Source organism: Amyelois transitella, chromosome 10 (assembly GCF_032362555.1).
Source record: "Amyelois transitella isolate CPQ chromosome 10, ilAmyTran1.1, whole genome shotgun sequence".
NCBI classification, from domain to species: Eukaryota; Metazoa; Arthropoda; class Insecta; order Lepidoptera; family Pyralidae; genus Amyelois; species Amyelois transitella.
The window spans coordinates 10,394,484-10,420,964 of NC_083513.1; the positions used below are offsets into that span (position 1 = coordinate 10,394,484).

General features: G+C 35.5%; 1 protein-coding gene across 1 annotated transcript in view; it reads left to right on the top strand.

Moving 5' to 3' along the window:
- The first annotated feature begins 791 nt into the window (after positions 1–791).
- Positions 792–26,481, top strand: part of LOC106133081 (uncharacterized) — a 73,823-nt gene continuing 48,133 nt past the window's right edge. Inside the window, exon 1 of the mRNA XM_060946181.1 lies at positions 792–1,521. Within this exon, the coding sequence (XP_060802164.1) occupies positions 1,443–1,521 (79 nt within the window). The 5' untranslated portion in view covers positions 792–1,442. The remainder of the gene's footprint in view (positions 1,522–26,481) is intronic.

A 26,481-nucleotide genomic window follows, 5' to 3' on the forward strand; every position in this document is an offset into this window, starting at 1 on the left:
TCGTAAAAGGCGACTGAGGGATAGGCTTTTAAACTTTGGATTCTTCTTTTAGGCGATGGGCAAGCAACCTGTCACTATTTGAATCTCCATTCTATCGTTAATCTTAACAGCTGAATGTGGCCTACCTATCAGTCTTTCAAGACTGCCGGCTCTGTCTACCCTGCAAGGGCTATAGACGTGATTATATGATTATAGAGGCTAACTCAATCTGTGTAATCTGTCCCGTATTTATTTATTTTATTTAGTTATTTTAATATGTATCTGAATTTAAAAAAAAAAGTATAACATCCCCATTTCCAAAATCACCCCTAAAGCTTTCAACATTAATGATCGTATTTCACACAAACAATTTCATTTAATCACACATGGGCTGAATACAAAATTACTTATTTGTAGGTAGGTAACTTACATATTCAAATTACTTAATTACACAAATGAATTATTTTACAAAACGAAACCAAATTAAGTTAATTATCCTAAATGAATTATGATTGCATGTTATAAACCCCTTCTATGTTAAATTATCTTTAACGAGTAAATTAACTCTTAGATTAGACGGTTATTAACTCAGTGTAGTACCAATATCTCTTTCAAATTTACGTACAATTTAATTGCTTCTTTACACAAGATTTCTACTGTATTCGGGGCTCGTGTGGGAAAATTTCATCCGTCCCTTTCTGATTTCAACACGCAACCTGCAACCCTTATGAAAATTTTCTCCTGTCCTTGTCTGACAGACGCCTGCCTGGCACGGGCCAAATCCCTTATGTAAGTCAGTGCTTTCACGTCGCTCCAGCGGGGAGCACGCGTATACGGCGCTCCTCAAAAAATGAAGCCGAACACTCGATTTCAAAAAGGTCGAAGTGATATCAAAAGCTAGTTTGAAATTATAAAATGACAGTGTTCCAAGTGATGCTTTGTGATCGTAAATCAGGAACGGAAATGAGGTGCCGAAACGGAGTACCTATCTTTTAAACTCGCGCGCTGAGATTAAAACAAGATTTATTTCGGAAAACAACGGAGATACGGAGTTTATTTTAAAAGCTTCCTATTCATTACGTTATATAGCTAATCCTCACTCCCGCTTGTGCTAAAGTCGTACCTTGTACGAACCACTTACACGTAACGACCCTTTGTAAAAATAGAAGCGAGTTATCTTTGAAAAAACTTTTAATATACGGGGTGTCATTAATTTTAAAGGCTGAAGATGTCGTTTGGATATTTGTCAACGAGTTAATTACGGACAAGAATAAATGTTGACAGATTTAGTGGAAGCAGATAGAGATAAGTTGTGACATGATGCTTCTAAGCTATTTAGTAATTAAACTATAGGGTTAATTAATTTGGACGATTTATGCTAATTAGGAACTTTGTGGCATAAAAGTGACAATGAAAAGAAGAAGAGTGTCAATTTAAAACAGTTGTGTGTAAAATAATATAAAATGGCTTGTAATTTGAAATGGATGAAGAGACATTCCTGTGTGCTTAAAGCGGTTTTGCTGTTCATTACGCTAATTTACGGTAAGTTTTATAATAACAGTAAATGATTTAAACAGTACCTTTAAATTTATATAAAAAACACTTACTCTCTGCTCTGTTTTCCTCAAAAATGCGGAATCACTTATGCCTTAAATTGTAATTAAAATAAAAACCTAAAACATATGTAACAATTTTGTTTTTCTTGCTGAAAATTTTCATTTTAGGCAAATTATAGAACAAACACAAATAGGAGCACAAAAGAAAAATACGTATTAATATAATATAATTTATTGGTGTCACTTTAATTTACATGCAAACATATAATCACGTCTATATCCCTTGCGGGGTAGACAGAGCCAATAGTCTTAAAAAGACTGATAGGCAACGTTTAGCTGTTCATTTTAATTTGTTTGTATAACATGTATTATAATCATATTTTAGTAATACCAAAAATTCTCAAAATGGAATGTATGTATTCTTACTAACATTAAAAACGAGGTAACTGAAAACTAGATCGATTTTGATAAAATGTGACAAAAATGTAAAATTGATCTCTGCTGATTATTATACTATTACTGCATAAACTGTTAACTGTTACTTGACCAGGTGTAAAATCCTAGGGGAAGTCATATCGAATTGTTCTTATAATTTACAACACATGTTCATACTTAATTTGACTTAACAATGCCTGATTTTTTAAAAATCGTATTCTATAAACAAGCGAAGCCTTCGACCGCTTTACACATATCTACAGCTAATAATAAAAATAAACAAATACATATACAAAATAATAATCAACCCTCACTATCAAATTCTATAACAACATTTCTTAAAAATTGCTTCTAAACAAATTTAACTACCAAAGCGTTCGTAACATTGAAACATACATATATAAATGTGGTCACGTCTATATCCCATGCGGGGTAGATAGAGTCAACAGTCTTGAAAAAACTGAATGGCCACGTTCAGCTATTTGGCTCAATGATAGAATTGAGATTCAAATAGTGACAGGTTGCTAGACCATCGCCTAAAAAAGAATCCCAAGTTTGTAACATTGTAACTCTATAAAAACCAATTAAAAATATAATCTGAACTCGACTCCAAAAGTTGGAAGTAAGATTTAGACGGCGTTCGAACTGAGATTGAAAACTAACAAGAACAAAGACGGTCAGACTGGAATTAATCACAACTGATGATTACATAGAATAATGGGCCACTGTACTTACTTGAAACGAGATACGTTTGCATTAACGCGTTTCTCCGTGCCGTGTGGTTCCCGGCACCAGTGCAAAAGAGAATAGGACCACTAAGGGATAGGCTTACAAACTCGGGATTATTTTTTTTAGGCGATGTGCTAGCAACCTGTCACTATTTGAATTCTTCTAGTTGATTCTAATAGTGAGATGTTGCTACCCGATCGCCTACAAGAGACTTTATAAGCCTATCACTTAGTTGCTTTTAACGATATTCGTATGGAAAAATATGGACTGGTTCTTTTCTAAAGTACCGAAATCCACACGCACATGTTTCAAGTATATATTTTAAAATAGACTTTCGATGATTAATTAACCTATGACATGTCTACAACTTAATTTGAAACTTAACTCTATCCTTGTCATTATATAGCCATAACATAGATATATCCTGTTCAGATCACCGTACTTATAGATTTATTTATTTACTAGAGGCCGTCGCGACTTCGTCAAATAAAAATTGTTATTCTGGGTCTTCAGCTACCTAGATACCGAATTACATCGTAATCAGTTCAGTACTTTTAGCGTGAAAGAGTAACAAACATCCATACTGACATCCTAACATACTCATAAACTTTCGCATTCATAATATTAGTAGGATTTCGAAGGTTTTGAAATAGCACATGCAATGTATGCAAGTAGGTACCTACGTAGTAGGATTTATGCTAAAATATAATATGCAGGCGAGTGCAGCCACGAATACCGGCTACAAACAATATTTTCCCCAGCCGGGGCTAAGTTTGGGGAAAACGTGACTTTAAAATGCATACAAGCGTATGTGTGGATAAGTTTTAAGCAAACTAAACGTGCTTTGAAGCCATGATGTTCTAAAAGTCAAAATTTTCTTAGAAGACTGTAAGGAGCTTTTGAAGTTTTCACGTTTGCCTGTTAGTCGCTTTCTACGACATCCAAAGGAATACTCCATCAGTTACTATATTAATAAAAACACACACAAGTTGACACATATGGACATAATCACGTCTTTATAGCTTACGAAGAAGACAGAGCCAACAGTCTCACTAACACTCAAATACCACTATCAGCATGGCTTAGATATGGAATTGAGATTCAAACAGTGGCAGGTCGCTAGCCCATCGCCTCAAAGAAGAATCCCAAGTTTATTAGCCTATCTTTAAGTTAGATAGATGGATTAGTTCTTTTCCAATGTTCCAGCAACCACACGGCACAACACATACAGACGAATGTAGCACAAACGCAATTAATGTTTCCGCACTGAAAAGGAACAGTCCATTAAACAAATAAATAGCGTAATAGTTCAGCGGATGAACTCTTCGGTTAAAGTTTTATCATTGTTTTCATCATACATACATATAGTCACGTCTATATCCCTTGCGGGGTAGACAGAGCCAATAATCTCGAAAATACTGAGAGGCCACGTTCGGATGTATGGTTTAATAGATGGACCTTTTTTTATTAAAAAAAAAAGGATGTCTTAATCTATAGAATATACTACATACATACATACATATGGTCACGTCTATATCCCTTGCGGGGTAGACAGAGCCAACAGTCTCGAATAGACTGAATGCCCACGTTCAGCTATTTTGCTTAATGATAGAATTGAGATTCAAATAGTGACAGGTTGCTAGCCCATCGCCTAAAAAAGAATCCCAAGTTTAAAAGCCTATCCCTTAGTCGCCTCTTACGACATCCATGGGAAAGAGATGGAGTGGTCCTATTCTTTTTTGTATTGATGCCGGGAACCACACGGCAATTATATAATATTAGTAGGATAAGCCTTATGCCTTTTACGGATAGGCTTAGAAAATAAAGGCATTAGGTAAATGTGATATCATAGCAATCCCAAAAATTAACATATGCATAATACCCATTAAAAACTTCCATTTTCTCAATCAAGTTGTATAATTAGTCGGAAAATTTGGGCCAAGTTTTCACTGAGTACACTCAGGACTTCATTTGAATGAGATCTAAGAAATTATATTCTTAGGCGGTCTTCGAAGTTGGCAATGGAATTTGAGTTGAGAAGTTTCCCTTGGAACGAGGTGAGTTAACACAGCTGTTTCGATGCGTGTGTAATTATATATTTAAATTCATAATTACATAGGAAAATAATATTCTTTATTATAATGATTAGAGTAAAAATATTTAAAAAAAAAATCTCTGAACGAACATAACATGAACGTTAATATGGGCATAATATGTATTGACAGGGATAATACACAATCAATAATTTTAATTTGAGTAGTTAGTGTTAGTTTTGTTTATATTTTAAGGCTTCGGTGGATCAGATAAATAATCCTCAATGTACTTAAATAAAAAAAAAAAAACTACAATAGTTAAAATTAAGTCACTAGTCGAATGTTTAAGAATGTGTAGGAATGTGTGGTGTTTGTTATTATTTTACGCAAAATTTACTGAACGTATTTTCGTAAAAACTTTGCCGTTATATATTGACGGCCTCTGTGACGCAGCGGTAGTACGCTTGTCTGTGACACCGGGCGTCCCGGGTTCGAATCCCGGCCAGGGCAAGATGAGAACTTTTTTAGATTGGACTGGGTTTTGGATGTTTATCTATATATGTATTTATTATAAAATATAGTATCGTTGAGTTAGTATCTCGTAACACAAGTCTCGAACTTACTTCGAGGCTAACTCAATCTGTGTAATTTGTCCCTTATATATTAATATATTTATTTAAACTGCCAGCGTCCAGCGTTTAACTCCCTCCCAAATCTACGGCCATCACACTCACTCGTGTATCACGACAAAAGTTTTACATTTCATGACACTTCCCCCTAGGTTTCTGTTCACTATAGATTGAATAAGTTTTCCTTCCTTGTTCTTCATTTCAGTCGAGCGAAAACCTATCGCTGTTTCGCTATTCATTATGAATTGAAACGGGACAGCGATAGTTTATCGCGCGATGAAAACTTCGAATCGCGTGCTTGTCAGCCCCGTTGTTTCTTAATTATTTTTATTTTTTCACATTTGCAATTGTTGCTATAGCTTTTATACTTTAACAGCCTATTGAAATCCATTACTGGACTTAGGTCTCCCCAGAAATGAGGAGATTTTACCGATAGTCACCACGCTGGAAAGGGGGGTTGGTAACCTAGTGTCTATCGACTTTGGATTTGACAACATCATATCAGGGTAGGAGGCGCTGCTGCTCACGTCCCGCTTAATCCCTTAATCGCCTCTTACAATGTCAACATGAAGATATGGGATGGTGCTATTCTATTCTGCCGCCTCTTTATAATCCTCATTAATTCAACTTGACCATGATCCAGGTTTTAGTGAGTCAAATTTGATTGGGTAAGTCAGATTTTTACATGAAGGGATTCCCGCCTGACCTCCACTACCTTTGGAGGGGGACCTAACCCCTTATAATCATGATCACACGTCCATATACCTCAAATTGTTAATGGTTCCATTTAACTCTGATATATTTGCTTTATACGGCAAAATAGACAAAACATGTTTTGTGACATTTCAGTTTTTTCGTGACTCGTTGGGCCTGTCTACCCCATATGAGATTGAGACGTGATTAATGAATGTATATATATATTATTTTATCCAATGACATTTTGTTTAAAGATATAATTCCTTTTTTTTTAATGCTATCTGCATCGATCAGTATCGAACATAAAATATCAGTCAGATATCAGATATCAGTCATGAACATAAAAAGTAAGTTAACTGAAACTCATTACGCTTAGGTAGTATAAAGAGCACTTAAAGCAGATTTCCCGGTATTCCCACGAGAACGAAAAATGAACTAGAACCGCGGTATTATTGTAGTAGTTTTATTCAGAAGCGATCCTTACATCCTTCCTAAAAGAGAAATAGTAGTTTAATAAGACACGAATCATTACTAAAGATAATTTTGGTTCAATATAAGTCTCCCAATCAAGTGAGATTGACAAAACACGAATAACCTGAATAAGATCGTAATCGAATCTTAATGAAACTCGATATCAGGGATATAAAGCACTCCAATGATATCGAATTAAATTTCTAAATTGATACCAATAAATGTACAAAGGCAAAAGAGTGTTTTGAATCAAATTAATTGAATGGAAAAGGACTTTGCTGTTCACAAAATAAAACGCGTGCGTGCGTTATACGATTTTTTCCGTGTAAATTTTTTATCTGCCCGCCGATTTTGTGTGAAAAATTCTTTGTGGGAGAAAAATGTGTTGGTGATTGGCATATTTTTCTAAGTTAAATACGCTTGGAAAATCTTTTATTTATTTATAAATAATACATGTATTTAATGCGCACGTAACGTACATTTATTTAAAATGTTTTTTTTTAGTTGCTAGGGAACCACGGATCATTGTATCATGATTCAAAACGTCCGATATAAAATAAAGATAAGGTTACTTGTGAGTTTAATACCTGTATCATTTACATAAATATATACATACGTCTATATCCTTTACGGGGTAGTTAGAGTTAACAGTCTTGAAAAGACTGATAGGCCACGTTCAGCTGTTTGATTTATAGATAGAATTGAGATTCAAATAGAGACAGGTTGCTGGCCCGTCGCCTAAGAGTCCCAAGTTTATTAGTCGTCTTTTACGACATCCATGGAAATGAGATGGAGGGGTCCTATTCTTCTTTTTTTATACATATATACATACATACATATGGTCACGTCTATATCCCTTGCGGGGTAGACAGAGCCAACAGTCTTGAAAAAACTGAATGGCCACGTTCAGCTATTTGGCTTGATGATAGAATTGAGATTCAAATAGTGACAGGTTGCTAGCCCATCGCCTAAAAAAGAATCCCAAGTTTGTAAGCCTATTCCTAAGTCGCCTTTTACGACATCCATGGGAAAGAGATGGAGTGGTCCTATTCTTTTTTGTATTGGTGCCGGGAGCTACACGGCATTTCTTTTTTTATTGTTGCCGTTAACTAAACAGCAGTATTATTTAGAAATAGTATAATGCAATGTGAAAGTTTAAAATGTACTTTAATCACTTTTTTTTAACTTTTCTTTTTGAAACTGAATATTCTCGTTTTCAATGAAGGTAAAATAGTTTCAACGAATAAGTTTCCTCTTGTTGTTTATCTTAAGTGACATTTTTGTGTTTCAATCATCATAATTTTAAATTCTAAAGCAAACTTCATGAGTCATGAGACCATTGGCTCGGTCCCCTCCAAGAGATAAAAAATTAGATTCTGTGTGTATGTATGTGAATCCGTTAAGGAGAAAAGAAGTCATACATAATCATACAACAAAAATTTGTGCTAACAAACAACGAAATAAAACACTTTGATGTATCACGCACGTCGACACAGAATTTGCGTTGCCGAAATATTTGAATATGCCATGAAATATTTATAAAGAACTGTATCATATGTAAATATACACTTGGACCCTGATATATGGGGCATTACCTTGAATAGCAAATGTATAGTCATTAAGTTTTCTGATTTAGTATATTGCGATGAATTTAGATTATTAACATTCTAATGTTAAGAAAAAATGAATACATACATACATATGGTTATATCTATATCCCTTGCGAGGTAGACAGAGCCAACAGGCATCTCACCAATTCGACCACCGACGCTATAAAGATTTTTTTTATACGGGACAAATTACACTGATTGAGTTAGCCTCGAAGTAAGTTCGACACTTGTGTTACGAGGTACTAACTCAACGATACTATATTTTATAATAAATACTTATATAGATAAACATCCAAGACCCAGACCAATCAGAGAAAGTTCTTTTCTCATCATGCCCTGGCCGGGATTCGAACCCGGGACCTCCGGTGTCACAGACAAGCGCACTACCGCTGCGCCACAGAGGCCGTCACTTATATGAAATCAATAAACGTGTGACAAAATACTTTTTTTCTTGAGCAAAAGCCGAATCATCGTTCAAGCAGACAATAGCTCAAATAAAGGCGAGTCGAACAATACTCACAGGCATAAATTGGCCTTAAGAAACTTTGCACTGTAAAGTTGGTGGAAATTTCATTGTGTCACAATAAAGCCCTAATCTGACTTCCGTGACACTTCACATATTAAGTGGAATAGGACTTTATAAAGTTCTAATAAAGTTATAAGATTTTTCTATCAGCAGTTCACGCAATGTGCATTCATTACTTTTTCCAAAAATAAGGTACTCGCATATCAATCAATCATTTATCAACTTTATCAATTTATCAGATAACAATTTAGCAGCGTAGACTTCTTTTAAGTATTTATGTATTTTTGTAACGCGATACCTAACTCAAAGAACGATGGTCCGATTTTGATGAAAATTAAAATGTTTGTAGCATCTATGTCAATAGAATTTTTAATAGGGCATCAAAATCGGTTCATTAGTTTGTGAGATATGCATAAATTTGTAAACATTTAAAGCGTTCGCGAAGTCTAAGTTCACAGCGAACGGACATGTTCAAAGACACTATAACCCCTAAAGGTACATTCAAAGTAAATTGTCATTTGAAAGCAATTACGTCTGTGCCAGGGGATCTGTAGTGCAAGTGGTATGCACTAATTGTGGTATTTCAATGAAAACGCTTGGTTGGCGTTCAATTCTCTATTATAGTCTCGATTTTCCGAGTTTAGTTGTCTTGGGAACCTCCTAGTTTGAATGTGGGTTAGAATATTATTTTATTCTTAGAGGCTATTTTAAGCTATTAAGTGGTCAATAATTCTACTGAGCAAACTGACTGACTGACTATTGAGGCGTTAAAATGAGAATGATAGGAACATGATTCAATACGGGTAAGGTTCTCCTGCAAAGGTTGCGGAGGTAAGGCGGGAGTCGCAGACCCTGGAATTCTTGGACTTCACTCTAAAGACAGACTGAGATAGATCTAGGACTAATGGCAGGAGAATGACGGTGCATAAGATTCTTTGTGTTCTATAAACAAGATAATGAGATGAGACTTGAAAATAAGAGTTAAATGTGATTTGCAAAAGTTTTGAATAAAATCCATCGGATATTATCCTACGAGGAATAAAATTTGATCAAAAATCTTGTTTCATTTCAGGTCTGAATAGTAATAATGAACATAATAACAAATGATTTAATTTTTACTGAGAAAAATAATAGAATAACAATAGAAAAATTGCATGCATTTTTCAAACAATTTTAAGATTTCCTTACCTCTGCACTTTACATAAAACTAACGTAAACTAACATTTCCAGTTACTTGGATTCTGAAAATTCCAAAGTAGCTTTCAACTCGAGAAGCTTCCTCAACTTGGGCTAAGTAGATGATAAAATATTTTCTATTACTTCAAATGGGCAAAGTAATATATTAAAATAATTATTATAAAAATAAAATATTTCTATTGTAGATTTTAATTAAAAGATTGTGGGTTTGTGGTACATGGTCACAAGGAGAAATTTAAAAGTAAAGAATTATTCGCAAAACGCCATAAAATTTTATCTAGCCCGTCGCCTAAAAGAGGAATCCTAAGTTTATTAAACTTTCCCTAATATCTTAGTTGTCTATAAAATGAAGTGTTACGTACACATCATTTTATCGACAGCTAAGTTAAAAAAATATTCACGAGCGATACTCAGAAGACGTTCACATTTCCGCTCCACTAATGAGGGATGGAGGAGACAGCCCGTATACATTTCAACCCCACGCCCGTATGACGACTTTTGTTAACGAAAGTCAAATAGTCACTAACTTTTCGCATCAAGCCAATAATGGGCAGTTCTTTTTTTGTTAAAAAAGTTATGTATTCTGTTGTTTTTATTTGAAGTTTCAAGAGTGGTTTTAAGGTAATGTGGGCTGTGCCCTTTTAATTTTACCTTATTTTAATCGGGTCAACTGGGAGAGATTTCTATTGAAACTAGCTTTCCCGCCAAACGTTGTTTTGTTATATAAAAAAATGTTGAGGGTGGACAACCCTTGTCACTATGGAGAACGAAAAAAACGTTTTTTCGCTCACAAAATTTCATGGGAATCGGACAAGCCGTTTTGGAGGAGTACGGGAACGAACATTGTGCGACGAGATTTTTTATATAAGTCAAGTAGCACCTTTGTACTGCAATTTGGATTGACCTAAAAACTTGGACACATTCAGCCCCTCGAATATGACAGATTCCTCAAAATATGATTTTTCAAAAAAAATCTTTGCTTCGTAGGTAGCGTCGTAGCCTGACAAAAATACCCATGTCATCATTGTGTCCACTACCAGTTAATTTCATCAAAAAGGTCTAATTATCAAAACTTAGTAATTATACACCTTTTATGATAAAATTTTCTTCTTATTATAAAACTCATTACAACTTCAACTTTGAAACAACAGGCGCGATACCAGTTAATTTTCTATAGTAAATGAGCTTCTTTTAAAATATATGGCGAGGCATTTACGGGCCAAGACATTGTTCGCAGCAAAACTTGTTATTAATTATCTTTTGTTATTTTTACTCCAATTTCTTTGTTGTCGGCTATGTAGTGTGAATTTTTTTATAATGAGCTAGATATTCGGGTATCATTGTTCAAAGTTGTCACAATTCAGCACACTTTTCAGCTGTAGTGATAAGTTAAAGTTGGGTTACATAAGCTTGAGATTCTACTTCTAGGCTTGCAACCTGTCACTATTTGAATCTCGATTCTATCATTCAGTTCAACGTGGCCTAAAAGTCTTTTCAAGACTGTTGCCTCTGTCTATCCTGCAACTGATATGGTGATGGTATGTTATTATGTAAGCCTTTTCCTTGATAGTCTCTTGCTCGCTCAACATGTTTTTTTTTAGCTATTAGACCAGCAAAGGATTTTAACCACTACGCGAATTTATATTGACCAAATAGCTTGCGCTTTTTCAAATATATCAAATACGAGTTAGGGTTACCTGTAAAGGTTGCGGAGGTCACATGGGAGTCGCTTCGTGTAAAAACCTTACTTACCCAATCCATGGTCAAAAGCATACGCTGGGCTCCTCTCCAGAGAGGTGAAGATGCAACCGAGACTAAAGTTAGGAGGAAAAAGATATCAAAATCTAGATAACACATTAGAGATCCCAAATAGCGCATTGTATGCCGGAGACATATTCTATAAACGACCGTTCCAGTTGCCAAAACGCTCAGCCACTCGAATTCTTGCCAATTAACGCTACGTCCCCAGCCAACCACTTAATCTACCCTCAAACAAGAATAATACGTTGCCGCATTTTAATTTTATTACCCTGTTTTAATTGTGTTCGGGTAATTTTGGTGATGTAGTGTTAGTTATTAATGTTTTATTAATGTTTCCACGCATGTTACAACTAGAAAGACCAAATTTATTATTTTTCTAAGAAATGTTTGTAAAATGGTAACATAGCTTTTCTCTCACTTGCTCTCAATACTTTGGGTAGAATACATGTTTATCTGAAGCCCAGTAGTTTTATTAACTGCAGCGAGGCAACACCAACTCCAAAAATGCAATATACAGTCCAGAAAGTCGGCACGGCGCATTGCCGTTGGTATAACATAACTTTTCACCATCACTAAAACAATAAAATGTAATCACTTGAACACGATAAAAACAAAAAAGGAAAGCGTGAATTTTTTGTCCCTTGGATCCTGTAGTTAACAATTGTTCTTGATCAAAGATCCTGGTGTTTTATTAAAATCAATGACATTTCTATTTCCGACGAAAATATACTAGTAGAAAGTCCTAAAATCTCTCAAAATATTGTTATTGCCACAACTCAAAGTATATACATAATACATACTTATATTAACGTCTCTATCGCTCACGGGGCATAAGTAGCCAACATACTCGCAAAGTCACATTTAATTGTATGGCTTGAAGATAGAATTGAGAACAAATAGTGACAGGTGACTGGCCCGCTTATACGTTAACGTTTATCATTATAAACGTTAACGACGACACAACGAACATAACTTTGAGAGATCTGCAGATTTAAATTTTTAGATTTTTCCGAACAATGCCACACAAAACTGATGTTAACATTATGTCCCACATTTTTTTTTCATCTAATAGGCTACATATAAAACATTTTAAAGCAAATGAACAGGCATTTACAATTTTTCACAGCGTAAGCGTCATATGAATTCCATTTTGCTTTCCGCATATCTGTGATGACTCCAAATTAGCCATTTACAGATCTCCACACGACATTACTGGTAAAAGCACGTACTACAATTTATGAGAGAACGCGTATGTAACATACGCATTGGCTTGAAATATGTATTGCGTGAATAGGAACGGAAGAGACCAATGTTTGGTGATAAATTGATGTTGTTAGTCTATTTGTAGAATAATTTTGTACGCGACTTTCTTTTATGCGTAAAATGGATTTGGCTGAGTGTTACCATCTGCTGTGATTTTTTACTGAACTAAAAATAAAAATTAGCTTGTGTGTGATTTGTCCATATTTATTTAGAAAAGAAATAACTTTTCTTTTCAGTCCGATAAATTATTTGCGAACTCTTTATTGAACATTAAATGAAATATAACAAAATATTTAACAGTCATTGGATTATGAAGAATATGTACAATGGCGGACTAAGCCCAATCGGGATTTCTTCCAGTCAAGCGAAATAAAAAGGAAAATCCAGAATTGCTGCCTCTATGGCGGCACACATTACAAATTCAAATTAAAAAATTCAAATTTGAAAATATTTATTCATTATTATAGGTATTATATTTCATATCGCTTAATAATTGTCAAATCTTTGGTTTCACAACATTGTTTGACGTCAACTAAATAACTTAAAACTATGTTTACTGCCTTTCCAAGGCGTCAGTGCAGAAGAAGTGGAGAAGCAAACTGCACTGCAGCATTTACTTCAACAACAAGAAAGTTTGGGATTGTTGCACCTTAAAATTGGATAGATTTTTACAAGACCATAATTTGCCTGGACACGAAAAGATGAATGCTTAACAGTAATTTCAAATAAGGTGTGCATTCCGTGTGGTTCCCGGCACCAATAGAATAGAATAGATTTATTTTCAAAATTGGATACAAGGTATCACTTATTGACGTCACGACACTTAAATCTAATTATAACTACTACCGCTTCCAAAGCGCATGTGCAAAAGAAGCGGCGGAACAAACTACACTGTAGCATTTTTACTGGACGTCAATTTACAAATATTAATATCTTAAATACAAAAACCCGTGGGAAATATTTGGAGTGGTCCTATTCCAAATGTCGGATACCACACGGCGAATTTCAAAGTGACCGTTAAATTTATGGCTAACTGTGACGTAGGTGCAGATGGGATCTCTTAAAGTTACGTGTGATACGTGGAAAGGTTATCTTGGAGTTATTTACTGGTCTGACCCTCGTCTAAATAGTGTTACTTAATTGCTGTATATAGGTCAACGCTTAAATTTACGGTGTCAGTAACATAACTTAACTTTGTCGTATGATTCTCAGCACTTTAGAACTAATATTTTATTCTTCGAGTCTATAGTCTGAAATCATAAAACTGATATATCAATTTTATTTAATATATCAGTTTATGGTAAACTCAATATATGTGATTAGTCCCGTATATTAACATACATATTGTCAGGTGTATATCCCTTGCGGGGTAGACAGAGCAAACAGTCTTGTCTGTATATATCTCTATGATAGAATTGAGACTCGACCTTACATCATAGTTAACGAAAGCACCACTTCAAAGAAAATCATTTAACACCAACCTACTTAAAACCCAGAAGTCGAACAGACCGAATGAGAAAGGAATTTTAAAGCTAAAGGCTCTCAGAAATACTATTATGGAACTCCGCATCTCCGGCACTCGCCTTGAGAAGACAAAAAAATCCAATTACAAAGTTTTAAATGATCTTAAGTTGAAGCAGAAGTCGAATAGTTCTGTAGTTATAGCGTTCATTCTCTCTTTCTCTCGTCATACCAAATTCTTAGTTGCATTCAATATGAATACTAGCTATCCCGGCAAACGTTGTTTTGCATGGGTATGAAAAATAGATGATGGCCGATTCTCAATATGCTCACAAAATTTCATGAAAATCGGTCAAGCCGTTTCGGAGGACTATGGGAACGAACATTCTGTTATGAGAATTTTATATATAGGTAAGATTAAGAAATTGGAGTTTTAGAATAGGCCTTTCTATCTTGTTTCCATGGGCGTCATAAACATACATACATTCATATAATCACGTCTATATTCATTGCGGGGTAGACAGAGCTAACAGTCTTGTAAAGACTATCATCATAAAAGGCGATTAAATATAAGCACATGAATCCATTGCAGCTTTTTATAAGAATCAATATGAGTTACGTTCCGCTGTAAAGAATGGTCAGGTCAGACGGGAGTCGCTTCGTGTACTTAACTTACTTATTCCAGGCACTTTTATCAAAAGGCACACCCCAGGCTCCTCTCCAGAGAGTTCAGGATATACCTGAGGATGAACCTGGATCAAATAAAGGATGTCCTGGCAAAAGATCAGGTCAAGAGTACCCGAAACCGCCGAGCTGGCATGAAAAGAGTTATGAATGTGGATGAAGCCAAATGCAGAGATCGTGGCAAGTGGAAAGATGTAGTATCTGCCTACTGAAAAAGGCGTAATTTTATGTTTGTATGAAATAAGAAGTAACAAATAAATGATTAATTAGCATAGAGTATGTATATTAATCAAGAAAATTGCAAAAATAAAGCTCATCTTAATTGAATACAGTCAAGCGTCGTTAAATCAACATTTAAGCTCAATAGATGACTAAGTATCTGCGATTATATGTACTTTTATGAATGCAATATGAAACTACGGTTCTATAGAACTTTGTTATTTAAGAGAACTGTCACCACTAATGGTACGCACAATTGTAATAATTCAAATGTGACATTAAGTAATGTGCCATGTGGTTCCCGGCACCAATATAATAAAAGAATAGGACCACTCCATCTCGTTCACATGGACGTCGTAAAAGGCGGCTAAGGGATAGGCTTATAAACTTGGCATTCTTCTTTAAGGCGATGGGCTAGCAACCTGTCACTATTTGAATCTCAATTCTATCATCGAGCCAAAAATCTGAACGTGGCCTGTCAGTATTTTCAATACTGTTGGCTCTGTCTACTCCGCCAGGGATATAGACGTGACTATATGTATGTATATTGGCCGTGTGGTTCCCGGCACCATTACAAGAAAGAATAGAACCACTCCATCTCTTACCTACGGATGTCGTAAAAGGCGACTAAGGGATAGGCTTATAAACTTGGGATTCTTCTTTTAGGCGATGGGCTAGCAACCTGTCACTATTTGAATCTCAATTCTATCATCGAGCCAAAAATCTAAACGTGGCCTGTCAGTATTTTCAAGACTGTTTACTCCGCAAGGGATATAGACGTGACTATATGTATGTATGTATATATTAAGCAATTTGCATGTGTATCGGGAGCTTTAAGCACTAAGCAGCCATCATTATAAACCTCAAGCTGCTGATTGAAGCTCGTCTACCAACACATCTCAAAGCACTGTTTAGCAATGTACATAACGTGATTAGGTAACCGGTTAATGTATGTATGTTTAGTATGTTTTAGTAAGGAATATGTGGGAAACAGTGCCGTGTGGTTCTCGGGACCAATACAAAAAAGAAAAGGACCACTCCGTCTCTTTCCCATGGATGTCGTAAAAGGCGACTAAGGGATAGGTTTACAAACTTGGAATTCTTTTTTATAGCGATGGGCTAGCAACCTGTCTCTATTATTAGGTAAGTCTAGCTGAACGTGGCTATTCAGTCTTTTCAAGACTCTTGGCTTTGTCTATCCGCAAGTGATATAGACCATATGTTATGTATGTATGTGGGGAGCATTATGCGATATAAGGTTACAGAGAAAAATCCAAACCCAAACCACCGACGCTTTCAAACCACAATATTTAACTACATGACATTTGAAATTGTTACATACATACATACATACATAAAATCACGCCTCTTTCCCGTAGGGGTAGGCAGAGACTACCTCTTTCCACTTGCCACGATCTCTGCATATTTCCTTCGCTTCATCCACATTCATAACTCTCTTCATGCAAGCTCGGAGGTTTCGGGTACTTTTGACCTGACCCTTTACCAGGACGTCCTTAATTTGATCAAGATACGTTCGTCTAAATTATGTTGAAATTGTTAACTAATAATAACAGTTCAACATACACACACCTCATTATAACTTGAAATAGCAACTTTGCCAGTGCTCACGAATTTAGTTACTGGCGGTTTTCGTGGTAACCATTTTCCTAACTTCTGATAACACACGTTAACCTTTTGTGCAGGTGGTTAATGTTTAACTTTTGCCATCCGGCTTTAACGGTTAGAACTTTTTTTTAAAATTGTTCTTTGCTTTCAGTCTCTTCTAGATTGTTGGCTTTGTCGTACCCGTAAGGGATAAGGGCGTGATTATATGCATGATTTTAATGTATAGATAATACATACATACATTTATATAATCACGTCTATATCCCTTATGGGGTAGACAGAGCCAACAGTCTAGAAAACACTGATATGGCACGTTCAGCTGTTTGGCTTAACGATAGAATTGAGATTCAGATAGTGACAGGTTGCCTGCCCATCGCCTAAAAGAAGAATCCCAAGTTTATAAGCCTATCCCTTAGTCACCGTTTACGACATCCTTGGGAACGAGATGAAGTGGTACTATTTTTTTTTATTGGATGATGATAGACGATGATGATGTATATAGCACAAAGAGGTGTTTAAGAATATAATTCGAGGGCGCTTTCAAAAAAACCTTTATAGTTATAAACATACACACACATGTTGCCGCGGTATAGGTAGATGTTGTCCGCGGCTTAACCCGCGTAAAGATCGCTTTTCGCGTATCCTGTGAAAAGTATAAAATTGGATCCAATATTGAATCGTGGTTGAAACACACATAGATATGTCACGTCTTTATCCCCTACTAGAGCTAGACAGAGTCAAAAATCACAAAAACTTTCCATACAAATGAATCCTATTATTAACATTTAATTAAAAATAAAATACAAATTCAAGATATCACTGGCAAAAAAAAAAAAAAATGAATCGGCAATTTATTCTCGAAAGACTTTACCTGCTCTTAATGATAACAGCCATTGAAAATGCCGTTAAATTAAAAAAAAAGCTTTCAAAATAGCATTGTCAGTCTGTTTGACTGACAGCCGTGAGTCGTAGAGTTTTGTTTTAAAAAGATTCCAGTTGATAAATAGGTTGCGTGAAGTCTCTTCTGGTTGTTTTGGCAGAAAAATGTTGTGAAACACTGGAGAAGTCTTTTTTTTTTCGACATTGTTCAGAAATTATATAGTTTCAAAATATTTTAGAATAGAATAGATTTATTTGCAAAATTGCATACAAGGTATCACTTTTTGACGTCGCATCACTTAAATCTAATTATAACTGCTACCGCTTCCAAAGCGCATGTGTAGAAGAAGCGGCGGAACAAATTACACTGCAGTAGTTTCACCGGACGTCAATTTACAAATATATATCTATTATGCGTACTACCCACTTTTATTAATCAAGTTGATACATAGTTATAATTACGTCTATATCCTTTGCGTAGTAGATAGAGTCAATAGTATTGACAAGACTAAAAGGCCACATTCAGCACTATGGATTAATGAAATGATTGAGATTCAAATAGTGACAGGTTGTTAGCCAATCACTATCCCTTAGTCGCCCTTTACGGCATCCATGGAAAAGAGAGTCGAACTCAAAATAATTTATTTGTTTTTTAGCCGCAAAAATTTACAAAATTACACTAGAAGTTCTAGTGTAATTTTGTAATTTCTAGTCTAGAAGTTTAATTAAGTATCTTCGTGTATTATTATTATTTGGGGCACAAGTATTGAACTTACATTGGGTCCCGCTCAATAAATGTGATTCTTTCCAGTTTATTTAATAATTGCTCAAAATTTAATTCTAAAACATTCTTAACAAACACAATTTAATCATTTAACCGTCAGCATTCGACAAAATAAAAACCAGTCTACAAAGTACACACGTTCCATTATTTCATTTGGAAACCATCGATGTTCCGCAAAAAGCATTTTTCGATAAATTGAATTCCGTTGTCTCCCGTAAATTTCATTCAAATTGCCAGGCGTGTGGTCGCCCTACATATGCCTCAATAGTTGACTTTAGGGCCACCGCGTACGTGAATGAAACTGGAGATCAGCGTAGGTTGGTATTCCAAAGCAATATTAAGAGTTACCTTCCTAAATTGGTCTTTTTTGCGTTGAATAGCTTGGTCAATAGGTATTGTTAGATGAGAATGGAAGATAGTAGTCTTGTTTCGTATAAGCGAGGCTGTAGTATGTTCTTTAATAGAAAAAACTGATATAAAGAAACCTTTTAGTGTAGAAATGTGTTTGACAATAGGAGGATTTATGTCTATTACTTCGTTGTTAATATTTTTATTACGCGTTTATTTTATTTCAACTAATATCATAAATGCGAATGTAAGTTTATTTGTTATCTCTTCACGGGTAATATAATAAAGAGTCTAAAAACTTTTTCTCCCGGTAAAAACTACAGTTCCCGTGGAATTTACGAAAAACCTGTACCATCATTTTGTAGGTGTTGTTAATATCGTCGCTTTTTTTGTAGATGGCGCTAAATTCACGCAGGCGAAGCCGCGGGTAAAAGCTAGTTTATTAAAATTTAACTACTTATAATTTGATAATTTCTCTCTTTGTCTTTCTTATTATGGCTTTTTGTTAGTTGCAACCTGAGCTGTCATGTTTTGAATCCAAGGTACACGATTTTATTTTAATTTTCAATGATGTTACCTGTATAGCTTTAAGTCCATTACATATAATGTTTATTTACATCCATACATATAATAAAACTGTAACTCAACTTTGTCTGTACATTGAAGATATTTAAGAAAAAAAATTATAAGGGGTCTTTTTAGGGTCAATAGAAGCCAAAACAATTTTTTTTAGAATTTTTGTCTGTCTGTCTGTCTGTCTGTCTGTCCGTCTGTCTGTCTGTATGTTTGTACGCGCATCACGCAAAATCTACCGAACGGATCTGAACGAAATTCGGCACAGATATAGTTAGTAACCTGGATTAGAATATAGGCTACTTTTTATCCTGAAATTCTATCCCAAGGGGATGAAATAGGGGGTGCAAGTTTGTATGGAACTTCGTCATTTTTGATTTAAATCGATATAAAAAGCTATAAATAATTATACATACATACATATGGTCACGTCTACATCCCTTGCGGGGTAGACAGAGCGTTGGCTCTGTCTACCCCGTCTTAGTCTTAAAAAGGCTGAATGGCCACGTTCAGCTATTTGGCTTAATGATAGAATTGAGATTCAAATAGTGACAGGTTGCTAACCCAACGCCTAAAACAGAATCCCAAGTTTGTAAGCCTATCCCTTAGTCGCCTTTTACGACATCCATGGAAAAGAGCTGGAGTGGTCCTATTCTTTTTTGTGTTGGTGCCGGGAACCACACGGCACTATAAATAATTAATTCTTATATTTATTATGATGATTAAAAAAATAGCATTTTATTGATTTAATTCATTATGCTTTGTTTCTTGATTTAGTTCCCGTGGTTTAGGTATTTATTTTTTGACCACCCGATACGAGATGGCGCCTCATGAGAATTTAAGAAATAACACGATTGTAGCCGCCGGCAAAATTTTTAATTAATTAATTTTTAATTAAGTAATTTTAGTTTCGCCAGTACTTACCGTTTCACCACATCTTTAAGAAGATTTTTTTTTATGTATGAGAAGATTTTTTTATGTAGGTAGTTTGACGCACCCCGCAGCGGCGACGGTTGCCATGTTCCTCAAGATTAGCAGGAATAACACACATATAGCAACGTCAGTACTTACCGTTTCACCATTGATTTAGTTCCCGTGGTTTAGATATTTATTTTTTGACCACCCGATACGAGATGGCGCCACATGAGAATTTAAGAAATAACGCGATTGTAGCCGCTGGCAAATTATTTAATTAATTAAAAATTCTTTTTTCATTGGTTTAGTTTCCATGGTTAAGACATTTACTTATTTGGAGAAAATAACAGGGAATAGCATTATGGGTGGTACCACTGTATTATTTTGTGGTGATTTCCGCCAGACTCTACCCGTAATAAGCCGAGGTACTAGAGCTGATGAAGTAAGCGCATGTCTCAAACGATCCATACTCTGGCCTCAGGTTAGGAAATTAAGTCTAACACGTAATACGTTAGGTGGTAACCCTCGAGCGCAAGAATTCTCAAATGTGTTATTTAAAATCGGTAATGGTACGTTGCCTGAATCGAACGGATTGGTGACTCTGCCAGAGAACCTCTGTCAAGTAGTCACTTCGGTGAAGGAACTTATCCATTTCGTTTATGGAGAACTATCTCAAATAATTCATCACGAGGATTCTTGGATATGCGAGCGAGCAATCCTAACACCCAAAAATGAGCAACCAGCTGCTAATAATTTAAGTATTTTGGAAAAAAAATTATATACCAATCCATAAAAACAGTTTTAGATAGTACCGATGCTACAACTTATCCGGTAGAGTTCCTTAATTCACTTTCGGCATCTGGACTGCCCGCGCATACAATTGCACTAAAAGTAGGCATTCCAACTTAACGCCGCCGAAACGTTGTAATGGGACTCGCCTTAAAGTGGTGTCGCTTCATAACAATATTATAGAAGCTAAAATTCTTACTGGTTGTGCAGCTGGTGAAATTGTTTTTATACCGCGCATTCCCCTCATTCCCAACAACTTTCCATTTCAATTTAAGCGTGTACAGTTTCCAGTGGCTATATGTTTCGCGATGACAATTAACAAATCGCAAAGTCTTGGAGCAGCCGGAGTCGACCTCAGGACGAATTGCTTCTCCCACGGACAGCTCTACGTCGCTTGCTCGCGGGTCACCAGCTGTGACAGTTTATTTGTGATGTCTCCAGCAAATGTTGTATACAAAGAGATACTTTAACTTTCCATTATTATACCTTTTTTTGTCTTTAGAATTTATTCGTTTTTTAACAGCTGCGCCCCCGGGACTTTGCTTTTGTAGGAAAAATAAATTATGTTCTATTCCAGGCATTATTCTTCCCGTGTACGTAAGTTTCATCAAAATCTATCCAGTTGAATTTGCATGATTGAATAGCATCCTCAAACACGCACTCACGTAGGCACATCTATTTTTTTGCATAATATTAGTTTATGTCAATGCAAGGCTCTTAATCTAAGCAATCTTTTTATGGAAGCGAAATTAACGCAGGCGAAGCCGCGGGCAAAAGCTAGTGATTATATAAGAAGACACTGACCGATTGACTAACATTTCTCCGGTGTCACAGACAAGCGTACTACCGCTCCGCCACAAACACTGTATTTTAATTACAATTGAATAATTCAAGTTTAATTTTATTTACAATACAATTTTGTTTCTATATCTTAAAAATAATTTTTAAGATATAGAAACAAAATTGTATTGTAAATAAAATTAAACTTGAATTATTCAATTAAAAATAATTTTTAAGATATAGAAACAAAATTGTAACCAATATGATGTTGACGCATTTAGAAACCACAATCACATAGTGTACCCACTTATCGTGTAAACAGTGCACTAAAACTTTAACCAAGGATATTACATATGTATTAGTATCATTAACAGCCATTAGTTCTAACGCTTTCTGTTCAAAATGACATTGCGATGATCAAAGCGAATAATAGTTGCTTCCACTTTGATCATTCCAAATTGCAATGCATTTCAATGATGTGTCATAAGTAATTTTACTTATATAAAGACAAAGTTGTTATAGGAGAATGTGTGCCGTGTGGTTCCCGGCACTAATAGAAAAAGAATAGGACCTCTCCATCTCTCCTCCCTCCTCTCCTCCCGTGGATGTCGTAAAAGGTGACTAATTGATAGGCTTATAAACATGCGATTCTTCTTTTGAGCGATGGGCTAGCAACCTTTCACTATTTGAATCTCAATTCTATCATTAATCCAAACAGCTGAACGTGGCCTATCAGTCTTTCAAGACTGCTGTCTCCTCCACCTCGCAAGGTATATAGACGTAATTGTTTGTATGTATGTACATATGTTCACCACTAAGCGATTCCCGATGCGATACCAAGATATTCCAACGTTTTAAGCTTTCAGTTATCTGAGGCAACATCGTAACCGGCCTATATGTTTTCTCTTCCATTACATCACCCTTATCTTTTGGCTACCACCCAAAACATGACGCTATTATACTCCTTATATATGTTTACTCAGTATATATATTTGCTTACTTTGTATTTTTCGTAAGTTTCTTAGCGAGGAAGCTGTTTTTTGCCGCTTCGGTAACTCGTATACTCGTACTTTGTTATATAAGAAGTTTATGGAAGTGCGCAGTTTGTTTTGATTCTCATTTTATTTACATACATAAAACTCTAATTTTTAGTCGGACAGACAGACACTAAATATTTTCAGTTGCCACGATTTCTGCATACCCTTTCGCTGCAACAAACGTGCAAATTTAGTGCCTACAATAAAGGAACAAATTTAACGCCATCTACAAAAAAAGTGAAGAAATTAGCGGAACCTACAAAAACGAACGAATTTAGCGATAACTACAAAATTTGCAAATCAACCGGTTTTTACCGAAAATGAATTCGTATTTAACCCACGAAAAAAATAAGAGACGACCAAACAAATAAACTTACAATTGGGATAGTCCTTTAAGATCTTTTAAGGTTTAAAACTGGTGCAGCCCATGGTGGGCCCTGGCGGTCTGCCCCCACTCTGTTTTATGCTGTTGACCCCCCACAATTTATTATTACACAAACACGATTCAATAGCATCTTTGGTCAAATCGGTAAGGTGCCCGGTTAAAATGCGTGATGCGTAGAAAGGCACAGGTTCGAATTCCACCTCGGCTATGTACCAATGCCTAGTTTCGAAGTTATGTGAATACCAACCGATGCTCTTACGGTGAGGAAAACATCGTAGTGAAACCTAAACAGGCCAATGGATGTGTTACCATGATAAAACCAATATGGGTCAGGTCAACCAGCAAAGGATACGGAGATCAGATGGGAGTCGCTTTGCCTAAAAACCTGACTTAGACAAACTACCACAGTCAAAGGCATACCCCGGGCTCCTCTCTAGAGTGGTGAAGATGCAACCGGGACTAAAGCCAGGAGGAAGAAGAAGACACTATTCCTCTACAGAACCTCAATATAAACTGGTGCAATCCAATGACCGAGCTATCTAAATGCAAAACTGATACCTATTGTAAAAATTGCCAAATCTATTCATCATAACTCATCATTAAGCCAACCAGTTGCACGTTTTTCAGTCTTTTGGAGACTGTTGGCTCTGTTTAGCCCGTATGACATTAATACGTTATATTTCCAGCATACATATATACATAAAATCACGCCTCTTTCCCGGAGGGGAAGGCAGAGACTACCTCTTTCCACTTGCCACGATCTCTGCATATTTCCTTCGCTTCGGGTACTTTTGACCTGACCTTTTACCAGGACGTCCAGATGTATATATGTATATGTCCATATTTCCAGCATTTACTTAGTAAACCACGAGATGTGAAGTAGATTACTGACACTGCTATCCAGGTATCATCATTAATGATGGGAGTGAGACTATGAAAGAGATCCTATCATGTAGAAATTATCATTTGAACTGAAATCGGACACATTTGCTCTTCATTGGCTGACTGAATCCGCTATCTAAATATTGATAGCCCCGGCACATTACACTGTTTAGAACATAGGCTAAATGTATGATTTGCTGTATAAGGTAATGACTCCATAGCACAGATTACCATTCTGTAATTTTAAGTTATATATTGTAAATACAATCGTGGGTCTAATCGACCGTATCGTTGTAACTACATTATCTAAATTTAAGTGAAAGGCGACTAAGGGATATGCTTAATAAACATGATATTCTTTTAGGCGATGCGCTAGCAACCTGTCACAATTTGAATCTCATTTCCATCTAGACGGCCTCTGTGGCGCAGTGGTAGTACGCTTGTCTGTGACACCGGAGGTCCCCGGGTTCGAATCCCGGGAAGGGCATGATGAGAAAAGAACTTTTTCTAATTGGCCTGGGTTTTGGATGTTTATCTATTTAAGTATTTATTATAAAATATAGTATCGACGAGTCAGTATCTCGTAACACAAGTCTCGAACTTACTTTGAGGCTAACTCAATCTGTGTAATTTGTGCCGTATATATTTATTTATTAATTTAATCAGTGTTAAAAAGTACTTAAAATGAATTTGTAATCCCAAAATAGAATCAGAATTTCTTTATTTACGAATTTGGTAAAACTACGTGGAAAAGAGATGGAGTAGTCCTATTCTTTTTTTTTTTTTTGGTGCCGTATGGTACCAATAGAAATTTTTTTTTTTTAAATCTCAAATCAATTTTTTCAAATCTTTAATACAAATTTCAACTCGTAGCTTCTCCATGCTCAGCTATGGACTACTACCTTTACTCTATAACGTATCGATAGCCGATTGTAAGCAATACTACAATGACACAGATTCTATCGTGTGAAGGCTTCTAGAAGTGTTCGTTGTTGTTCTATTGTAGTAATATAACAATGAAGTGTGAAATCTGAATGCATACATTGACATTTCAATTGGGCCATACGCATTGACTTCGCTGCAGCTGCATGAGATACATGAAAAAATGATACATACCTACATACATATGATCACGTCTATATCCCTTGCGGGGTAGACAGAGCCAACAGTCTTGAAAAGACTGCATGGTCACGTTTAGGTATTCGGCTTAATGATAGAATTGAGATTCAAATAGTGACAGGTTCCTAACACATCGCCTAAAAAAGAATCCCAAGTTTGTAAGCCTATCCCTTAGTCGCCTTTTACGACATCCATTGGAAAGAAATGGAACTATAACTGAATCATTTCAATCTGTCTGCTCGTTTATCTATTGCCTATATCTAACACGAAATTTCAAGAAGATTAGTTCAGTTAATAAACTAGCTTTCGCAATTTTGGTTGGAATTGGAATTATTTATACAGGAAATACCTACGCAGACAAAAACACTTCGAATTATAGTTAACTGAGATCAGTACATTTCTTACTCCCAACTTGTCTTTGATACAATGAAGTTGTTACAACTTTGAGAACTTCCAGTTTTAATCTATCTCTTTATCTCAGTCGCTAATTCAAAGTGAGCTTTGCACTGCTCGTTATAAGTTTCATTTTACTTCAGCTATATTAATTACCTTTGGGTTAAGTACACAAGTTTCAATGGGATATTTGATTTACTACGTAAACTAGGACGTTTAATTTGTAACGCGGAAATAAGTATATTTGTGCTAACAATTCTTATAGTTTGTAACTACACTGGTTGTCAAAATTAAATTTAGAAACACTATGTAATAACGGAACGGTTTCAGCATCGTATATTTGAATGAAAACTAAACTTCTTCTTTTTTTAAATAATTTTGTTTAAGTAGGTGTAAATTTAAATGTATGTTTTATTTTTAATTTGTTACACATTTACCCAGCCAGTTATTAACAGTTGTTAACTGATTTTGTACAATCTTTTTTATACATACTATAATTGTCTCACTCAATTTTTTTCATCGAATGTTAGTTTTTTTTTTTGATAAATATTTTTGTTGTTTTGTGATCATCTTTTTCTTCCCCTTGGCCTTAATTTCAACTACATCCTTACCTCTCTAGAGAGGAGCTGGTATTCACATAGAGTAAGTAGGTACCTACAATGCAATGCAAAAGTTTGAAAATAAAAAATATTTTTATTAATAAATACACGTTGAAGCAATTC